Below are 14,811 nucleotides of genomic sequence, written 5' to 3' on the forward strand. Positions count from 1 at the left end.
AATGTCGCACAGATGGATTATGGCGTGGGACACTGGATTATTTCATCTTCGGACAGGTGAGGGATATTGTTCTTTTTTTTGGGTTTGTTTACAGGGGACAATGGCATCAGGGAATTAGGTGTGTAGGTGAGTATATTGTGTTTTTCATTTTATTCTTATTTTTACACTTGTTGGAGACAGAGGCGGAAAATACAACTCTCAACATTGTCCCTTGTTCGCTCTGATCACTGCGCAAGTAGGGGACAATGATGAGAGATTCCTTCAGGGAACAGCGCTAACTGTACTGCTGATTCCCAGGCGCCGGTATGTGTGATACTCATGCGCCACATGGTTGCCACAGAGGTACACACGGACATCTCCTGTACTGTTTTTTCCAGTACTGGAAATATTAGGACGTGTGAAAGAGGCCTTATATAGCCTTCTATGGCTGGGTGTCCATAGTTTGGCCCTGGTCCTGCTTGGCCCTTATTTACACTGACGTCTCACCATGACACATGGTAAGGTTTTAATACTAGAGGTCACGACCGTCCCGATTTGGGTACACTTTGACGCTGGTGGGATGGCTTTTACAATTTTTTGAATCAAAAACACTGTTTGCTAAGTACCCTGTGTTATTTATATGCACTATTGCTTTTTACATACAGCAGGGTATATGCTCATTTTGTTTCTATCTTAGGTTTTGTCTTTATAGTGTTTACATAGCGCCTTTTCAGATGGGTTACGGAAACCCCTCCGGAAGAAAATGTCAAGTGCACATACTCCAATGACCACAGTTTTATTTAAAACCTCAAGGCTACAGCAGTTACAGAGCGGGTAGGTGCATACGACCATTTTCTCCACATCCGAGAATAATGGTCTGATTATTATAACATGGAAAGAAAAAAAAAAAGTTTCTCCACCTTCTCCATTCTTCGGGTCTGTGAAAATCAGACCGCACTCGCACTGTTACCCGTGTGCGGTCCAATGTTTTTCACGGACCCATAGACTTGGTCAGAGGAAAAATACACGGACATATGCAAAGCCCCATAGAATATCCTAGATAAGAGCGCTATCACTAAAAATTACAGAAAGCACTCGTCCAAGATAATACATCATGTGCACGAGCTTAAGAGTCAGGTGAAATGCTGGGCAAGAGTATTGGCATTCACCGACATCATCAGATTTCATTACTGTGCTAATATCTCTTAAAGGAGAGGACATAAGGAATAGTGAGAACCTTCCCAGGAGTGGCCAAAAAAGCCAAAGAGCATCTCAGAAACAAGTACAAACGTCTCTCCTTCAATCACTGAGCTACATGTAAGGGTGTGACAGGGACTATCATTTGACTTTCCTCCTAAAGACAACTATGGTAAAATGTGTGTTAGGACATGTGGTTTTATTGTATTTTTATGAGTGGTGTAATATGTGAAATTCCATTGAATCTTATAGGTACTAATTGATGCGGTTCTTGTAATGTTATGTAAACAAGGTATAATGTGAGTAATGTGTAGTGCGTAGGGAAAGTATAGAGTTAGATTTAGGACATAAGGTTTAGCATAGGGCTTAGAAGTTAGGCTAGGAAGGAAGATATGCAGTGGTGGGCATATTAGTTAAGTAGGTGAAAGTTTACGTTTCCACAACAACAGATTGCTGGAGCAGACAGAGTAGGTTAGGATACAGTTAAATGTTTGGGACCAGTCTAGCATGGGAGGGGATATTCAAGAAAAAAGGGGAGGCATTTCCTGATATATTCAGATAGAGATATAGTGTTCAATATTAGAGAGAAGGAGATTAAGTTCACGAGCAGTGGGCTGGAGGCACGAAAAGTACCAAATGTTCTGGCAGGATGGGATCCTGTGGAACTTCCTGCAGACATTCCTGGATTGTCCGGAGCCTAAGGCTCATTTCAGTGGCTATGGACCGCGCTGACCATTCTTCCATACAGTGGAAGACAGACAGGGAAATGCGACATCTTGTGGGTACTGCGGAGCCGAACGACAAAATCCCTGGGGCTGAAGGAGCAAGTAAGCGTAGGGATTAGTGATGAGCGAGCATGCTCGTTGCTCGAGATTTACGAGCATGGTCGGGCGAGCACCTATTATCTTCATCGTGCTCGGGCGTTAAGTTTTTGTCGCTCCGTGAACATGATTTGCGACTGTTTGACAGCTTTAATACATGTGAGGAATGCTGGAAAAACAGCCCCGTAGAGGTGAGGTGGATAGCGGGGATAGTTGACAGGAATAAACGGCGGGAGAGATGGGTTTCTTCCTGCAGCATCCCAGAGGAGGAGAGGATGCCAGCCATATGAGCCGCAACCTCATCCAATGTTTTAACCAGATTAAGGAGCACGGATTTATCCGTGAGACGGGGACTGGATATATGCAGTTTCAGCAGACCCCACAGCATTGGGATTGGGTCACCTTTGTGACAGAAGATGGGCCTAAGGGGTGGTATGTGGTGGCGATCACCCTGGTCTCTCCAGAAGAGGATAGGCAAGCAGCGGAGGTTCAGGAAACCATACGGCCACAGGTGGCAGCTGCGGCTAAGGCGAAAGCCACCACCCCCAGGCCACAAAACCCAGTCATCCAGCAGGCGGCGGCCAAGGCCCAGGCAAGTGACACGTCCAAGCCACCGAGCCCAGTACTCCCAAGAGAGAATTGGGAGGGGGAGTCTAGCTCAAGTGACTCCTTTACGGGCACTGCAATCATCTTTCATCATCGTGGAGACAGCAGACGCCTGCGGCCGAAACGAGTGTTCTGCACCACACACACAGCACATACAGACTGGGGCACGTTTTATTTGTGAGGAGCCAGGGTGACGTGAGGCAGCCCCTCGACCATGACTACCGCTCGGAGCACCTTACATACAAAAGTATTAATCATATTAGCTTGAGTAACACAGGGCTCCGTAGGTCTGTCCAAAACAAATACAGCATGCCAGCGTGATAACAACACTCCTTTTAAAGAAACCTGTTGAACCACAGGCAGCATGAATCAGATACTGGCTGAGAGATCAGCGCCATACAAGTTTTAGTCTAAAACGCTGTAGGATTTCAGAGATAAAACATACTTTGAAAAGTCGACCGGGGAGTATGGGTCCAATACATCACTGTTTACACCCAAAAATTGGCGTATGACACATTGAAAAGTTGCAAAATTTTTTATTTTTTTTTGCACAACTGAAAGCTGCACAAAATTTTTCGCGACTTCTGCTGTTTTTACTCCAATCCTGGCCAGCTCCACCAAAGTGGACATGCCAGGACGGATCGGAGTAACATTTCTGGGCGAGACTCTCGCCACTGATAACGCGTGCCAAATTCATTAAGTGATGAGCGACTCTTAATGAATTCAGCGCATCCTACTACAAAATGCCACTTCATTAAGACCGTCGTATATTGCCTCCGGTTATTACGTTTCTTTATTATATGGTTGATGGTGCGTTACATACAGACCATGAATAAATACAGTAACAATCCAAAGACTTATGTCGGTGCCCTTATTGTCTAATGCTACCGATGACAGATCACTATGCAAGTAACGACAGCAGGAGATACACCCAGCAATGGATCTGCTACCTTGGCATAAGCAACGAAAACAATTGCCTTGTGTTGCACCGTTCTTGTTCTTGTTAACCCTTTCTAAAATATAAAATCTGTGGTTGAAACTAAACCATACAAAGTTTGGACAATTGCAAACAGGATGAGGTCTGTGCAGCAGCCACCACTTAAAGGGGTTCTCTGGTCATATGATACTGATGACCTATCCTGGGGACACCCAGCACCCCCACTGACCAGTTGTTATCAGCATTGGCCACTTTAAGGAGCTGCACTGTGCCTGATGTGCAGATCTCATACTGGTGAGACTGCGCAGAGCGGCTCTGTTCACTATTTACATCCATCCGATGCTGATAACAGCTGATCACTGGGGGTGCTGCTGGGTGTCGGATCCTTACCGATATTGATTATTGGGGTTTTCCCACAAATGAAAGTTGATTTTAATCAATAGATCTTGGAATGATAATGACTTCCACAATTGGATGTGTTTAAATAAAATGTTCCTGTGCTGAGATAATCTTATAAATGTGCCCCTGCTGTGTACTGTGTAATGGCTGTGTCTGACCGTGCAGGAACATGGTCTGATCATACCACAGCTCCTGGGCAGGGGGGAGAAGCAAAAGAGTATACAGACATTACAAGACGGGATCACAGATGATTCTTTCTGTGAAGTAAAACATTTCCCTGCCTGTTTTTAAACAATGTTTTACTTCAAAGAAAGAACCAGCTGTGATCCCCTGCTGTCCTGTCTGTATACACTTTTGCTTCCCCCCCTGCCCAGGAGCTGTGGTATGATCAGACCATGTTCCTGCACGGTCACACACAGCCATTACACAGTACACAGCAGGGGCACATTTATAAGATTATCTCAGCACAGGAACATTTTATATAAACACATCCAATTGTGGAACTTATTATTATTCCAAGATCTATTGATTAAAATTAGCTTTTGTTCGTGGGAAAACCCCTTTAGGCTGTGTGCCCACTATGCGTTTTTTAAGCGTTTCTGCATCGGCAATTCCGCCGCGGAAACGCTTAAAAAAACCCTGGTAGAAGGCCTGCCATGGTCCCCAATGATAATCCGCATGTGCTGTGCACATGCTGCGGAAATTTCCGCTGAATATTATCATTGCGGAAAAATCCACAGCACTACCATTCATTTTGCAGAATCACGGTGTAATCTCCGCCATTGACTTGCTTTGAACCGCATAATATCCGCATGTATACATGTAGTCATGTGGATATTACGCGTTTCAATGTGCGGTTGGTGGCCGGGTCTGGAGAAGAGGAGACTCTCCTCCAGACCCGGGTACCATAGTACCTGTAGTTAAAAAAGAATTAAAATAAAAAAAAACATTATACTTACCTTCCGATGTCCCCCGGTCTCTTGTACGGTGTGTCCGGTGTCTTCGGCTGCTCGCGGTGATCAAAGGATCTTCCATGACGTCATTTAGTCATGTGACAGGTCACACGACCGCTGATGACGTCGGTCGCTTGACCTGTCACATGACTAAATGACGTTTTGGAAGGTCCTTTTACACCACCGCGAGCCACCGGGGACACCGGAGAAGGAGACCGGGGGCCATCGGAAGATGAGTATAATGTTTTTTTTTATTTTTCACCATTTTATTCTTTTTTTTTTTTACTATTGATGCTGCATTTTCAGCATCGTAACTTGGACACACTATATATGCCGGTTGCATGGATTTATACAGTGTCACCAAGTTGTCAAGCACTTTCCAAGTGATGCTAAAATCGCTTGGAAAAGCGCTTGACAACTCGCATGCGGAAATGCATGTGAAGAACGCTTCACTTCTGCATGTCCCTGGCAGGAAAACGCATGTACAATCCGCATGTACAATCCGCATGCGTTTTTTCTGCCAGGGAGATGCAGAAACGCCCAAGAAAAATACAGAGCATTTCTGCATAGTGGGCACATAGCCTTAAGGTTAGGTCACCAATATCATGTTACTGTTAAATTCCATGTGGTACATTTATGGCAGAGCCACAGGAGATGCCATAAATGTACGGGAGATTTTACATCCTTGTTAATAAATAAATGTGACACCTAATCACCATGTTATTCCAACCACTTTGCATCTAAAGAAGGATCCTTTACCACTGAGCCAACAGTCATCACCAATCCATCCCACATAATGCCACCCCCGGTCTGTGTGAGCTGCCTGTATGTAAGGTGTGGCGATAAGGTTTAGGTAAGAGGTGCGGTATTAACCAACTGTAAGGGGAATGGCACAATGATCATTCTCAGATAACAGAAACTCAAACTCCAAACATAAAGGGGTATTTCCATCTCGAAGATCCTATTCCAATATGTAGTAGGTGTAATAATAATATTAGCAAATGCCTCCAATTGGAAATGTAGTATAGTTCTTCTGATTCTCTGTGTCACTTACCTCATGTGCAGGGCATTGTAGTAGCTTAGGAATCCATGGTTACGACCACTCTTAGTGACAGTTAGCTAGTTGCTAGTGGTCGTAACCATGGATATCTAACCTACTGCAATGTTTGTACATGGGGAAAGCAACATAGAGAATCAGAAGTACTATACTACATTTCTAATTGGAGGCTTTTGGTAATATCATTATTATTACACCTTCTACATATTAGGATAGGATATTGGAGATGGGAATACCCCTTTAATCTTGCTTTTAAAGTACTTAAAGGCACAATACTTACTTAAAGAGCAAGTTAATTCTCAATTCCCTGCCACACTCCCTTTTCTTGTCTGTTCCTAGGGATTTCCGACCCATAACTGCTCATAACACTTTTAGGTCACAGCAAAGTTCAGCTAGTGATAGGGAGCCTGAACTGAGAGACTCCAAAAAAGCCCAGGGTTCATCACAACATTGTCATAAGACATACAATGTGTGCCCAGAGCAATGGCGTATCACTAATAGTGGCAAACCAAGCAGCCGCTATGGGGCCTGTGAGTCGGGGTGGTGGCCCGGATGCAGATACAGTTGAATGCAAAGGTGGAACAGGGAGGTGTCAGCTCCCTCCTCCACCATCCAGCCGATGTGACTGAGTCTAAGTGCAGCAGGTGTGATGATGTCACTAGATCACGTCTGCTGCACAGAGCATCAGTTGTCCCACCGCACACAGTGGAGCAGCCAATGGGGGAACAGAGCAAGGTGGGTAGTTATTTTCTATTTTATCAGTCAGCACGAGTGAGGGGGGGGGGATCATGGGGCCTCATAATGTGGAGGGGAGGCATAATACTGTGTTGGGGCTATAATCACATCAAACTGTGTGTGGGGGGCTTTGAGGGCATTATACTGTGTGGGTGGACTTTGGTGTGTTCAGGGCTGTGGAGTTGGAGTCGGTGTCCATTTTAGACTGATGTACAATGCAGGATGTGCTGTAAATGTTTTCATAAGAATTGGGGAAAGTTATGAAATGTCCTATTAATGTCTGTTCTGTTCCTGACCTAAGGATCTTGGCTTTTAGTTGAGATTAATCTGTGCGGCTCTTTATGTACACGCTCAGTAGGCAGAGTCGGAGTCGTGGAGTCAGGGAAATTGATGAGTCGGAGTTGGTGGTTTGGCTTACCGACTCCACAACCCTGGGTGTGTTATTATAATGTGTGGTGCAACTGTAGGGGGCCATCATACTGTGGGGGCTCATACTCTGAGGTGCTGTGGAGGCATCATATTGTGGGAGAGAGTCACTGTGGGGGAAGTGTGGGGCCATCAAGGAAGGTTGACACTGTAGAGACATCATACTATGTGTGGGGAACTTTGTGGACATCCTACAGTTTTGTGGGCACTATGTGGGCATCATACTGTGGGAGGGAGTCACTGTAGGGGCTCATTATGTGAGTCAAGAACTGTGGCTGCATCATAGTGTGGGAAGACGATCACTGTGGGGGCATCATACTATGCGGGGTAACTGTAGTGTCATCATACAGTTTTGTGAGAAATGTGGGGGTTATCATACTGTGTTGGGGTAACTATGGCAGCATCATACCATGTTGGAAAACTACAGTATGGGGGCATCATACTTTGCTGAGGTCAATGTGGGGTCATCTTACTGAGCGGGTGGAAGAGTATTGTGGAGGAATTCACTGTGGGGTATCATACTGGGTGTCGAATGCATTTTTGAGGGTATCATACTCTATCAGGGCAATAGGGGTATAGTAGGTGAGATCACTAACAGGCTTCAATATGGACAAAACCACCATATAAGTGCTGCAATACATATCCCTCTACCGGTCTTTAAAAAAGTTAGGAGGTATGACCTTCTATGACTGTGCTTATGCCTCTGCCTTATCTGATTACTCTGCTGAATATTTAACATTTTTATTTTTGGGGGGGTCCAATCAGGATCTGTGCTCCTGACCAAGACGCCAACACCCCATTCTAAAAGTGAAACTGCCACAAAATGAAAAATACAATGGAAAATGGCAATATATTTTACATCTTAAACGTTATCACCTATACTGGATGTGGACGGGTGATAAACGTTGTTTGTGGAATTCCCACTTTAAAGGGAACCTGTCACAATGTTTTTACATATGGAAGTAGTGGTATAGCTTTACAGGTACCTTTGATACCTTTTTTGTAGAGATCCAATGTGCCAGCCGTGAGAAATATAGTGTAGAAGCCAAATGCTAAGTAGACTGAAAGTGCAGTAGGGGTGTGTCAATACACTTAAACTGCCTCTTCCACCTGCACAGACACTCCCCCAGTGCACATCCAGCTTTATTTTTCTATACCGTCCAGGATAGATTATTTATGACTGACACATCATATCTGTACAAAAAAGGTATCCTTTTTATAGGGGGTAAAAGCATATACAGCCATACCATTACTTCCATATAAAACCAAAGCTAAAAACAAAATGAACAAATATCCTGCAGTAAATAAATAGCAATAGTGCATGAAAATAACATAGGGTACTTAGTAAACATTATTTTGAACAAATAAAAACTAAAAGCTGTCCTACCACATCAAGGTGACCCTATTTGGGACTGTCCAAACCTCTAGTATTAATAATTTTATTTTTTTTTCTCAAAATAATGTTTATTAAGTACCATAAGTTATTTTCATGCACTATTGCTGTTTATTTACTGCAGAGTATTTGTTAATTAAATTTTTATCTTAGGTTCTGTCTGTTTAGTGTCCAGTCTGAACATGCGCCTACAAGTTGCATGTATACCAATTTATGTTCCAGTTCATTTCTGTAAGTTTTTGTTTCAGGCTTTTGCACTCTGTGCAAATAAGAGCATGACCTCCCTTTTCTTTGAGTTGGATATTGCATTTATATAGCTTTCCATGGCTGGATGTCCATTAATCAGGTTCTCCGTCCTGCTCGGCCCTTATTCACATTTACGTAATTTGACATATGGTAAGGTTTTAATACTAGAAGTTAGGACCGTTCCGAATAGGGTCACCTTGACGTGGTGGGAAGGCTTTAACATTTTTTTTTTATCAAAATAATATTTAGTAAGTACCTATGTTATTTTCATGAACTATTGCTGTTTATTTACTGCAGGGTATTTGCTCATTTTGTTTCTATTTTAGGTTTTGTCTTTTTAGTGGCCAGTGTGAACATGCGCCTACACGTTGCATGTATAAAAACTTATACTCTAGTTCATCTCTTTAGGTTATCATTACTTCCACATCCAAACAGGTTGCCTTTAAAGGCAAAATTGTTTCTTCAAGCTAAAATGTAGACCGATCTTTACCCGTTACATTGCAGGACTTCTGGGAAGCTGTTGACTCGAGGAAACATTCTCTCGTAGAATCGATCCAGGCTGGTATTAGAGTATATCGTAGTAGAAGAACTCCCATCTTCCTTCTCTCCCTGACTCATGGATTCCATACTGCTCTCTGCAGAATCTTCAAAGATCTGGTTGGGTAACCGAGTCCTCTTATAGTTCTCATGCAGCGAAGGATTGGACGCTCCATCGGCAAGAGGCTGGAAGCACAAACAGAACTGAATAAAGGGTTAATACCGTACCTCTTCCATCAATCATTTCTTCCATTGGACTTAGGGATCATAAAGCACAGTAATATTATTATGGAGGTCTTGTAGGTGTGGTGGGCTTCTAGGCTTAAAAATCCTGGTGTACAACTTTTAATATTTTAGTCATTTAAATCTCTGCTCTTCTGAGCTGATGAGTCCACTGGGCGGTCCTACTTTTTGAATGACAGCTCTGTATGTAGAAATCAAGAGGCACTGGAAACAAATGGGTTAAACTGCGCTGCCTTCAAAGGATGAAGAGACAGGAATCAATTTGGTCAACGCGTTTCAAACTTCTTCATCAGCACAAAACCACAGTACGTAGGCACACTTAGAACAAACTTTCATTCACTGATTAGGACCGCCCACTGGACTCCAAAAAAAAAAAAAAGAGCAGAGATATGAATGAATAAAATGCAAGTTATTCTGAATCTTTTCCCACAAAACTACGTATACATCAATCTGTTCAGTTATTCCTGCTTTATCAAACGCTGCCTGTAGATCAGACTCCACGATCAATGTGACAGGTTCCCTTTAATAAAGTCGCCCTTTTATCTAAATCATTTTAGGTTCTTATTAAAAATTATTATTTTGTGCAAGGGAGAAAAGAAGAACAATGCTGGGAAAGGGAGAAATCTGACTATTATTATGGGAAGAAGAGTTTTGCTGAGGCAGCTGTAGGAGAGCTGCAGTGTGAATGGGGGCCAAAATCCACAAGTATAAATGTTTCATTTTATTGATCCTCTTGATCAGATCCAATTTATTCCAGCTGGGTCTTTTTGAAGAGTAAAGAAGTAAGCTGACTTCTCAGCTTTTCATTTTCACCAGTTTTCATCTTCCAAGTGCTTAGTTGCCAACTCCTCCATAAAAGAGTAGGCAATTTTTTTTTTTTTACTTTAATACGGTACATGTCTTTGGGACTAAAAATCATTTTTTGCAATTGGGTTTCATTAAAAATTTTGAACCATTTGGTTTTTCTTTCACTGCGCTTTCAACTTTGAAGTGGTAAAAAAAAGACAGACTTTTTTTTTCTTTGGACAGTGTCTGTCCAAGGGAAAAATCTCAGCATGATTCAATATTATTGAGCGCATAGGAAGCATTGGACTGCACTTGAATGACATCTGAGTGCAGTCCAATTTCTGCACACTGACACAATGGAGAAGATGGTGATTTTTTTTTTCCCCATCTTCTGTTCATTCGATAGAATCGGATCACGCTATTCTCACACTCTGATCAAAGATTGATGGAGTGTGATTTGCATAAACGACCTGATTATGTCGGATGAGAGAATCTACGGCTATCTGCACCTGCCTTTAGAGCATCATATCGCGCTCACTGATGGATTCTCAGTCAACTCATTCTGTACACAGCAAGCAGCAGTGCAACACAGAGGCCACAGAAGGTAAAATGTGTAAAATTTTGAACAAAACCCAAATATGGGAGAATTTCCTCTAATTGAATGTGTATTACTTTCTCCTAAAGTACAAGCAAATGGTATGGGTATATAGAGATGCATCTGTATATAGCAGTGCATTTCTATATACATGTATTCTAGGTGTAAAATAAAAGTCAGTTATTTTTTCCTTTCTAAGAAATTACTAAAAAATAATGAAAAACAATTACAATAATGACATTTTTAATGCACTGTAAAAAGTAAATATATTTGGTATCCCTGTAATCGCAACAGGCTTTGTATTAGACGTAACACAGTATATAAATTATGCATGGAGTGCCCCTTTAAGGATGTAGAGCTGATTAAGATTTGTCTAGAGTACATGGCGAATTGCAGCTATCAAAATTATTTTTTTCTCAAATAAAACCCTATAGTCAATTTAAATGCAAAATATAAGATCCCTGCCATCTTTTCTTGTGACTCCTATTAGGTTAGATATGAATAGCTTTGAATATTAAATCAATGCAGCGCCATAGTATATTGTCCCCTGCAATAATGTGCACTTTATATGTATCTTTACTAGTCGGGGATTATAAAATATTATATATATATATATATATATATATATATATATATATATATATATATATATATATAATAAAATATAGAATCCCATAGACAGAGGTCGTCTCTTATCTCGAGCATGGGTTAAGAATTCTTACCCTAAATTTTTGATTTATTGGATAAACAACTTTGGCCTTTAATGCAAAAGCGGTGACTCCGTTATTTGACAGCCGGTCACCTTCCTGTAAAAAAAAAAAGAAGAAGAACGGAGAGTCTGTTACTTCCAGTCCTCGGAAAACTGTAATGGGAGGGCAACGGGGGAGGATGGGAGGAGAATTTGGGTAACAATATTCAGACCATCAACCACATCAATTTATTTCCCAACACAGAAAATCAATCTCAGAGTAGAAAAGAATATAAATAGTCGTTATTTTTAGAGACTGCATAAAATATGTGAATGCACCGGTGGGAATGGAAGATAAATAAACCATGAAGCATTATCCAATTATTCACACAAATAAAGCCTAACAGAGCAGAACGGCATTAAGTTGACGAAAGCTGTTCCTCAATTAATTATTATGCGTCTGATTATCCCCCGCGCTAACCATTAGCGGAAGATTTATGTGGCCGCTTCTCAACAAGGTACTCTAAATACCGCTAATGTATGCACATGGCAAGCTGTACGCTATTATAACCTTATACATGTGGGCAGTCTGCAGTTTTTCTCTGGAAGATATAACTAGAAGATAATTTGCATTATTCAAATCTGACTATATCTCAGGTATCTTATATGAGGACTCGCACAGATGTACGGGGCAAAGCATAAGTTTTCATCCTCCGGGTCTTATCCTTAAAGGAGTTGGCAAAGATATATACAGTACAGACCAAAAGTTTGGACACACCTTCCCATTTAAAGATTTTTCTGTATTTTCATGACTATGGAAATTGTACATTCACACTGAAGGCATCAAAACTATGAATTAACACATGTGGAATTATATACTTAACAAAAGGTGTGAAACAACTGAAAATATGTCTTATATTCTAGGTTATTCAAAGAAGCCACCTTTTGCTTTGATGACTGCTTTGCACACTCTTGGCATTCTCTTGATGAGGTTCAAGAGGTAGTCACCGGAAATGGTTTTCACTTCACAGGTGTGTCCTGTCAGGTTTAATAAGTGGGATTTCTTGCCTTATAAATGGGGTTGGGACCATCAGTTGTGTTGTGCAGAAGTCTGGTGGATACACAGCTGATAGTCCTACTGAATAGACTGTTAGCTGCTTTTTTCTTGCCATAATACAAATTCTAAGTAAAGAAAAACGAGTGCCCATCATTACTTTAAGAAATGAAGGTCAGTCAGTCCGAAAAATTGGGCAAACTTTGAAAGTGTCCCCAAGTGCAGTTGCAAAAACCATCAAGCGCTACAAAGAAACTGGCTCACATGAGGAAGGCCCCAGGAAAGGAAGACCAAGAGTCACCTCTGCTTCTGAGGATAAGTTTATCCAAGTCACCAGCCTCAGAAATCGCAGATTAACAGCAGCTCAGATTAGAGACCAGGTCAATGCCACACAGAGTTCTAGCAGCAGACACATCTCTACAACAACTGTTAAAAGGAGACTTTGTGCAGCAGGCCTTCATGGTAAAATAGCTGCTAGGAAACCACTGCTAAGGACAGGCAACAAGCAGAAGAGACTTGTTTGGGATAAAGAACACAAGGAATGGACATTAGACCAGTGGAAATCTGTGCTTTGGTCTGATGAGTCCAAATTTGAGATCTTTGGTTCCAACCACCGTGTCTTTGTGCGACGCAGAAAAGGTGAACGGATGGACTCTACATGCCTGGTTCCCACCGTGAAGCATGGAGGAGGAGGTGTGATGGTGTGGGGGTGCTTTGCTGGTGACGCTGTTGGGGATTTATTCAAAATTGAAGGCATACTGAACCAGCATGGCTACCACAGCATCTTGCAGCGGCATGCTATTCCATCCAGTTTGCGTTTAGTTGGACCATCATTTATTTTTCCACAGGACAATGACCCCAAACACACCTCCAGGCTGTGTAAGGGCTATTTGACCAAGAAGGAGAGTGATGGGGTGCTACGCCAGATGACCTGGCCTCCACAGTCACCAGACCTGAACCCAATCGAGATGGTTTGGGGTGAGCTGGACCGCAGAGTGAAGGCAAAAGGGCTAACAAGTGCTAAGCATCTCTGGGAACTCCTTCAAGATTGTTGGAAGACCATTTCCGGTGACTACCTCTAGAAGCTCATCAAGAGAATGCCAAGAGTGTGCAAAGCAGTCATCAAAGCAAAAGGTGGCTATTTTGAAGAACCTAGAATATAAGACATATTTTCAGTTGTTTCACACTTTTTTGTTAAGTATATAATTCCACATGTGTTAATTCATAGTTTTGATGCCTTCAGTGTGAATGTACAATTTTGATAGTCATGAAAATACAGAAAAATCTTTAAATGGGAAAATGTGTCCAAACTTTTGGTCTGTACTGTATATATATATATATATATATATATATATTTATTTATTTTTTTTTTACTTAAATACATGTCTTTGGGGCTACAAATAATTTTTGCAAATGGGTTTCATTAAAAATTTTGCACCAGTAGGCGTCTGATACTCGGCCCATAGTACTTTGAGGGGTCTGTAGTCATAAATCAGGAGAGTTGAGCTAAAAAAAAGACAGATAAAAGGCAAACTCCCTTTCGGATCGTCATATTGAGCTCACTGATGGATTCTCAGTTAACTCGTTCTGCAGCCAGCAATAGACAGTGCTGTAGAAGACAAATGATGCAAAATTGTTACTGAAATACAATTGCAAAAAATTATTTTGAGCCCCAATTACATGCATTTTAACTTAGTTTTCATATTTTTCGGTACTCACAACAGTAATGGCTACTTCCCTCTATCCAATCCTTGATTTTACTCACTGCACTGCACCATAGAGTTTTACATCGAGAAGTTTAGCAGTTACGGTAATTATTTTTAGAGGTTAAAGTCAACATCATTGGTGGCCAAAAGGTTAATATTTTTATCCATGAATGATCAAGGATAGAAATGACAAAATTCAAGTGACACGCCCAGGGGGATGGGGACGACTCGGTACCCGGGCCTTTGCCTGGCCTTGAGGATGTCGCGGTGGTCGGCTCCCGGGCCCGTACCCTGGGATCAGCTTTTAAAAGGGGATTGTTTGTTAAATTTATGGAAGTTCGTGACGCCACCTGTGGTTTCTGGTGAGAATCACCAGCGCTGCAGCAGTCCTCTGAGGCCGGTGATAAGGCAGCTCGATGGTATGGCTCCCCACAGGTGGAGCTAGGCCTCAGG

The 14,811-nt window shown here is 41.9% G+C and overlaps 1 protein-coding gene across 1 annotated transcript in view; it reads right to left on the reverse strand.

The window, feature by feature from the left end:
• Window positions 1-14,811, reverse strand: part of EVC (EvC ciliary complex subunit 1) — a 107,911-nt gene that overhangs the window by 74,157 nt on the left and 18,943 nt on the right. Inside the window, exons 3-4 of the mRNA XM_073648329.1 lie at window positions 11,633-11,716; window positions 9,240-9,472 (exon numbers count right to left, since the gene is read on the reverse strand). Coding sequence (XP_073504430.1) covers window positions 9,240-9,472; window positions 11,633-11,716 — 317 coding nt within the window. The remainder of the gene's footprint in view (window positions 1-9,239; window positions 9,473-11,632; window positions 11,717-14,811) is intronic.

This window comes from Phyllobates terribilis, unplaced genomic scaffold (assembly GCF_046119375.1).
Source record: "Phyllobates terribilis strain yellow unplaced genomic scaffold, ASM4611937v1 Scaffold_1__5_contigs__length_1240528914, whole genome shotgun sequence".
Taxonomy (NCBI): Eukaryota; Metazoa; Chordata; class Amphibia; order Anura; family Dendrobatidae; genus Phyllobates; species Phyllobates terribilis.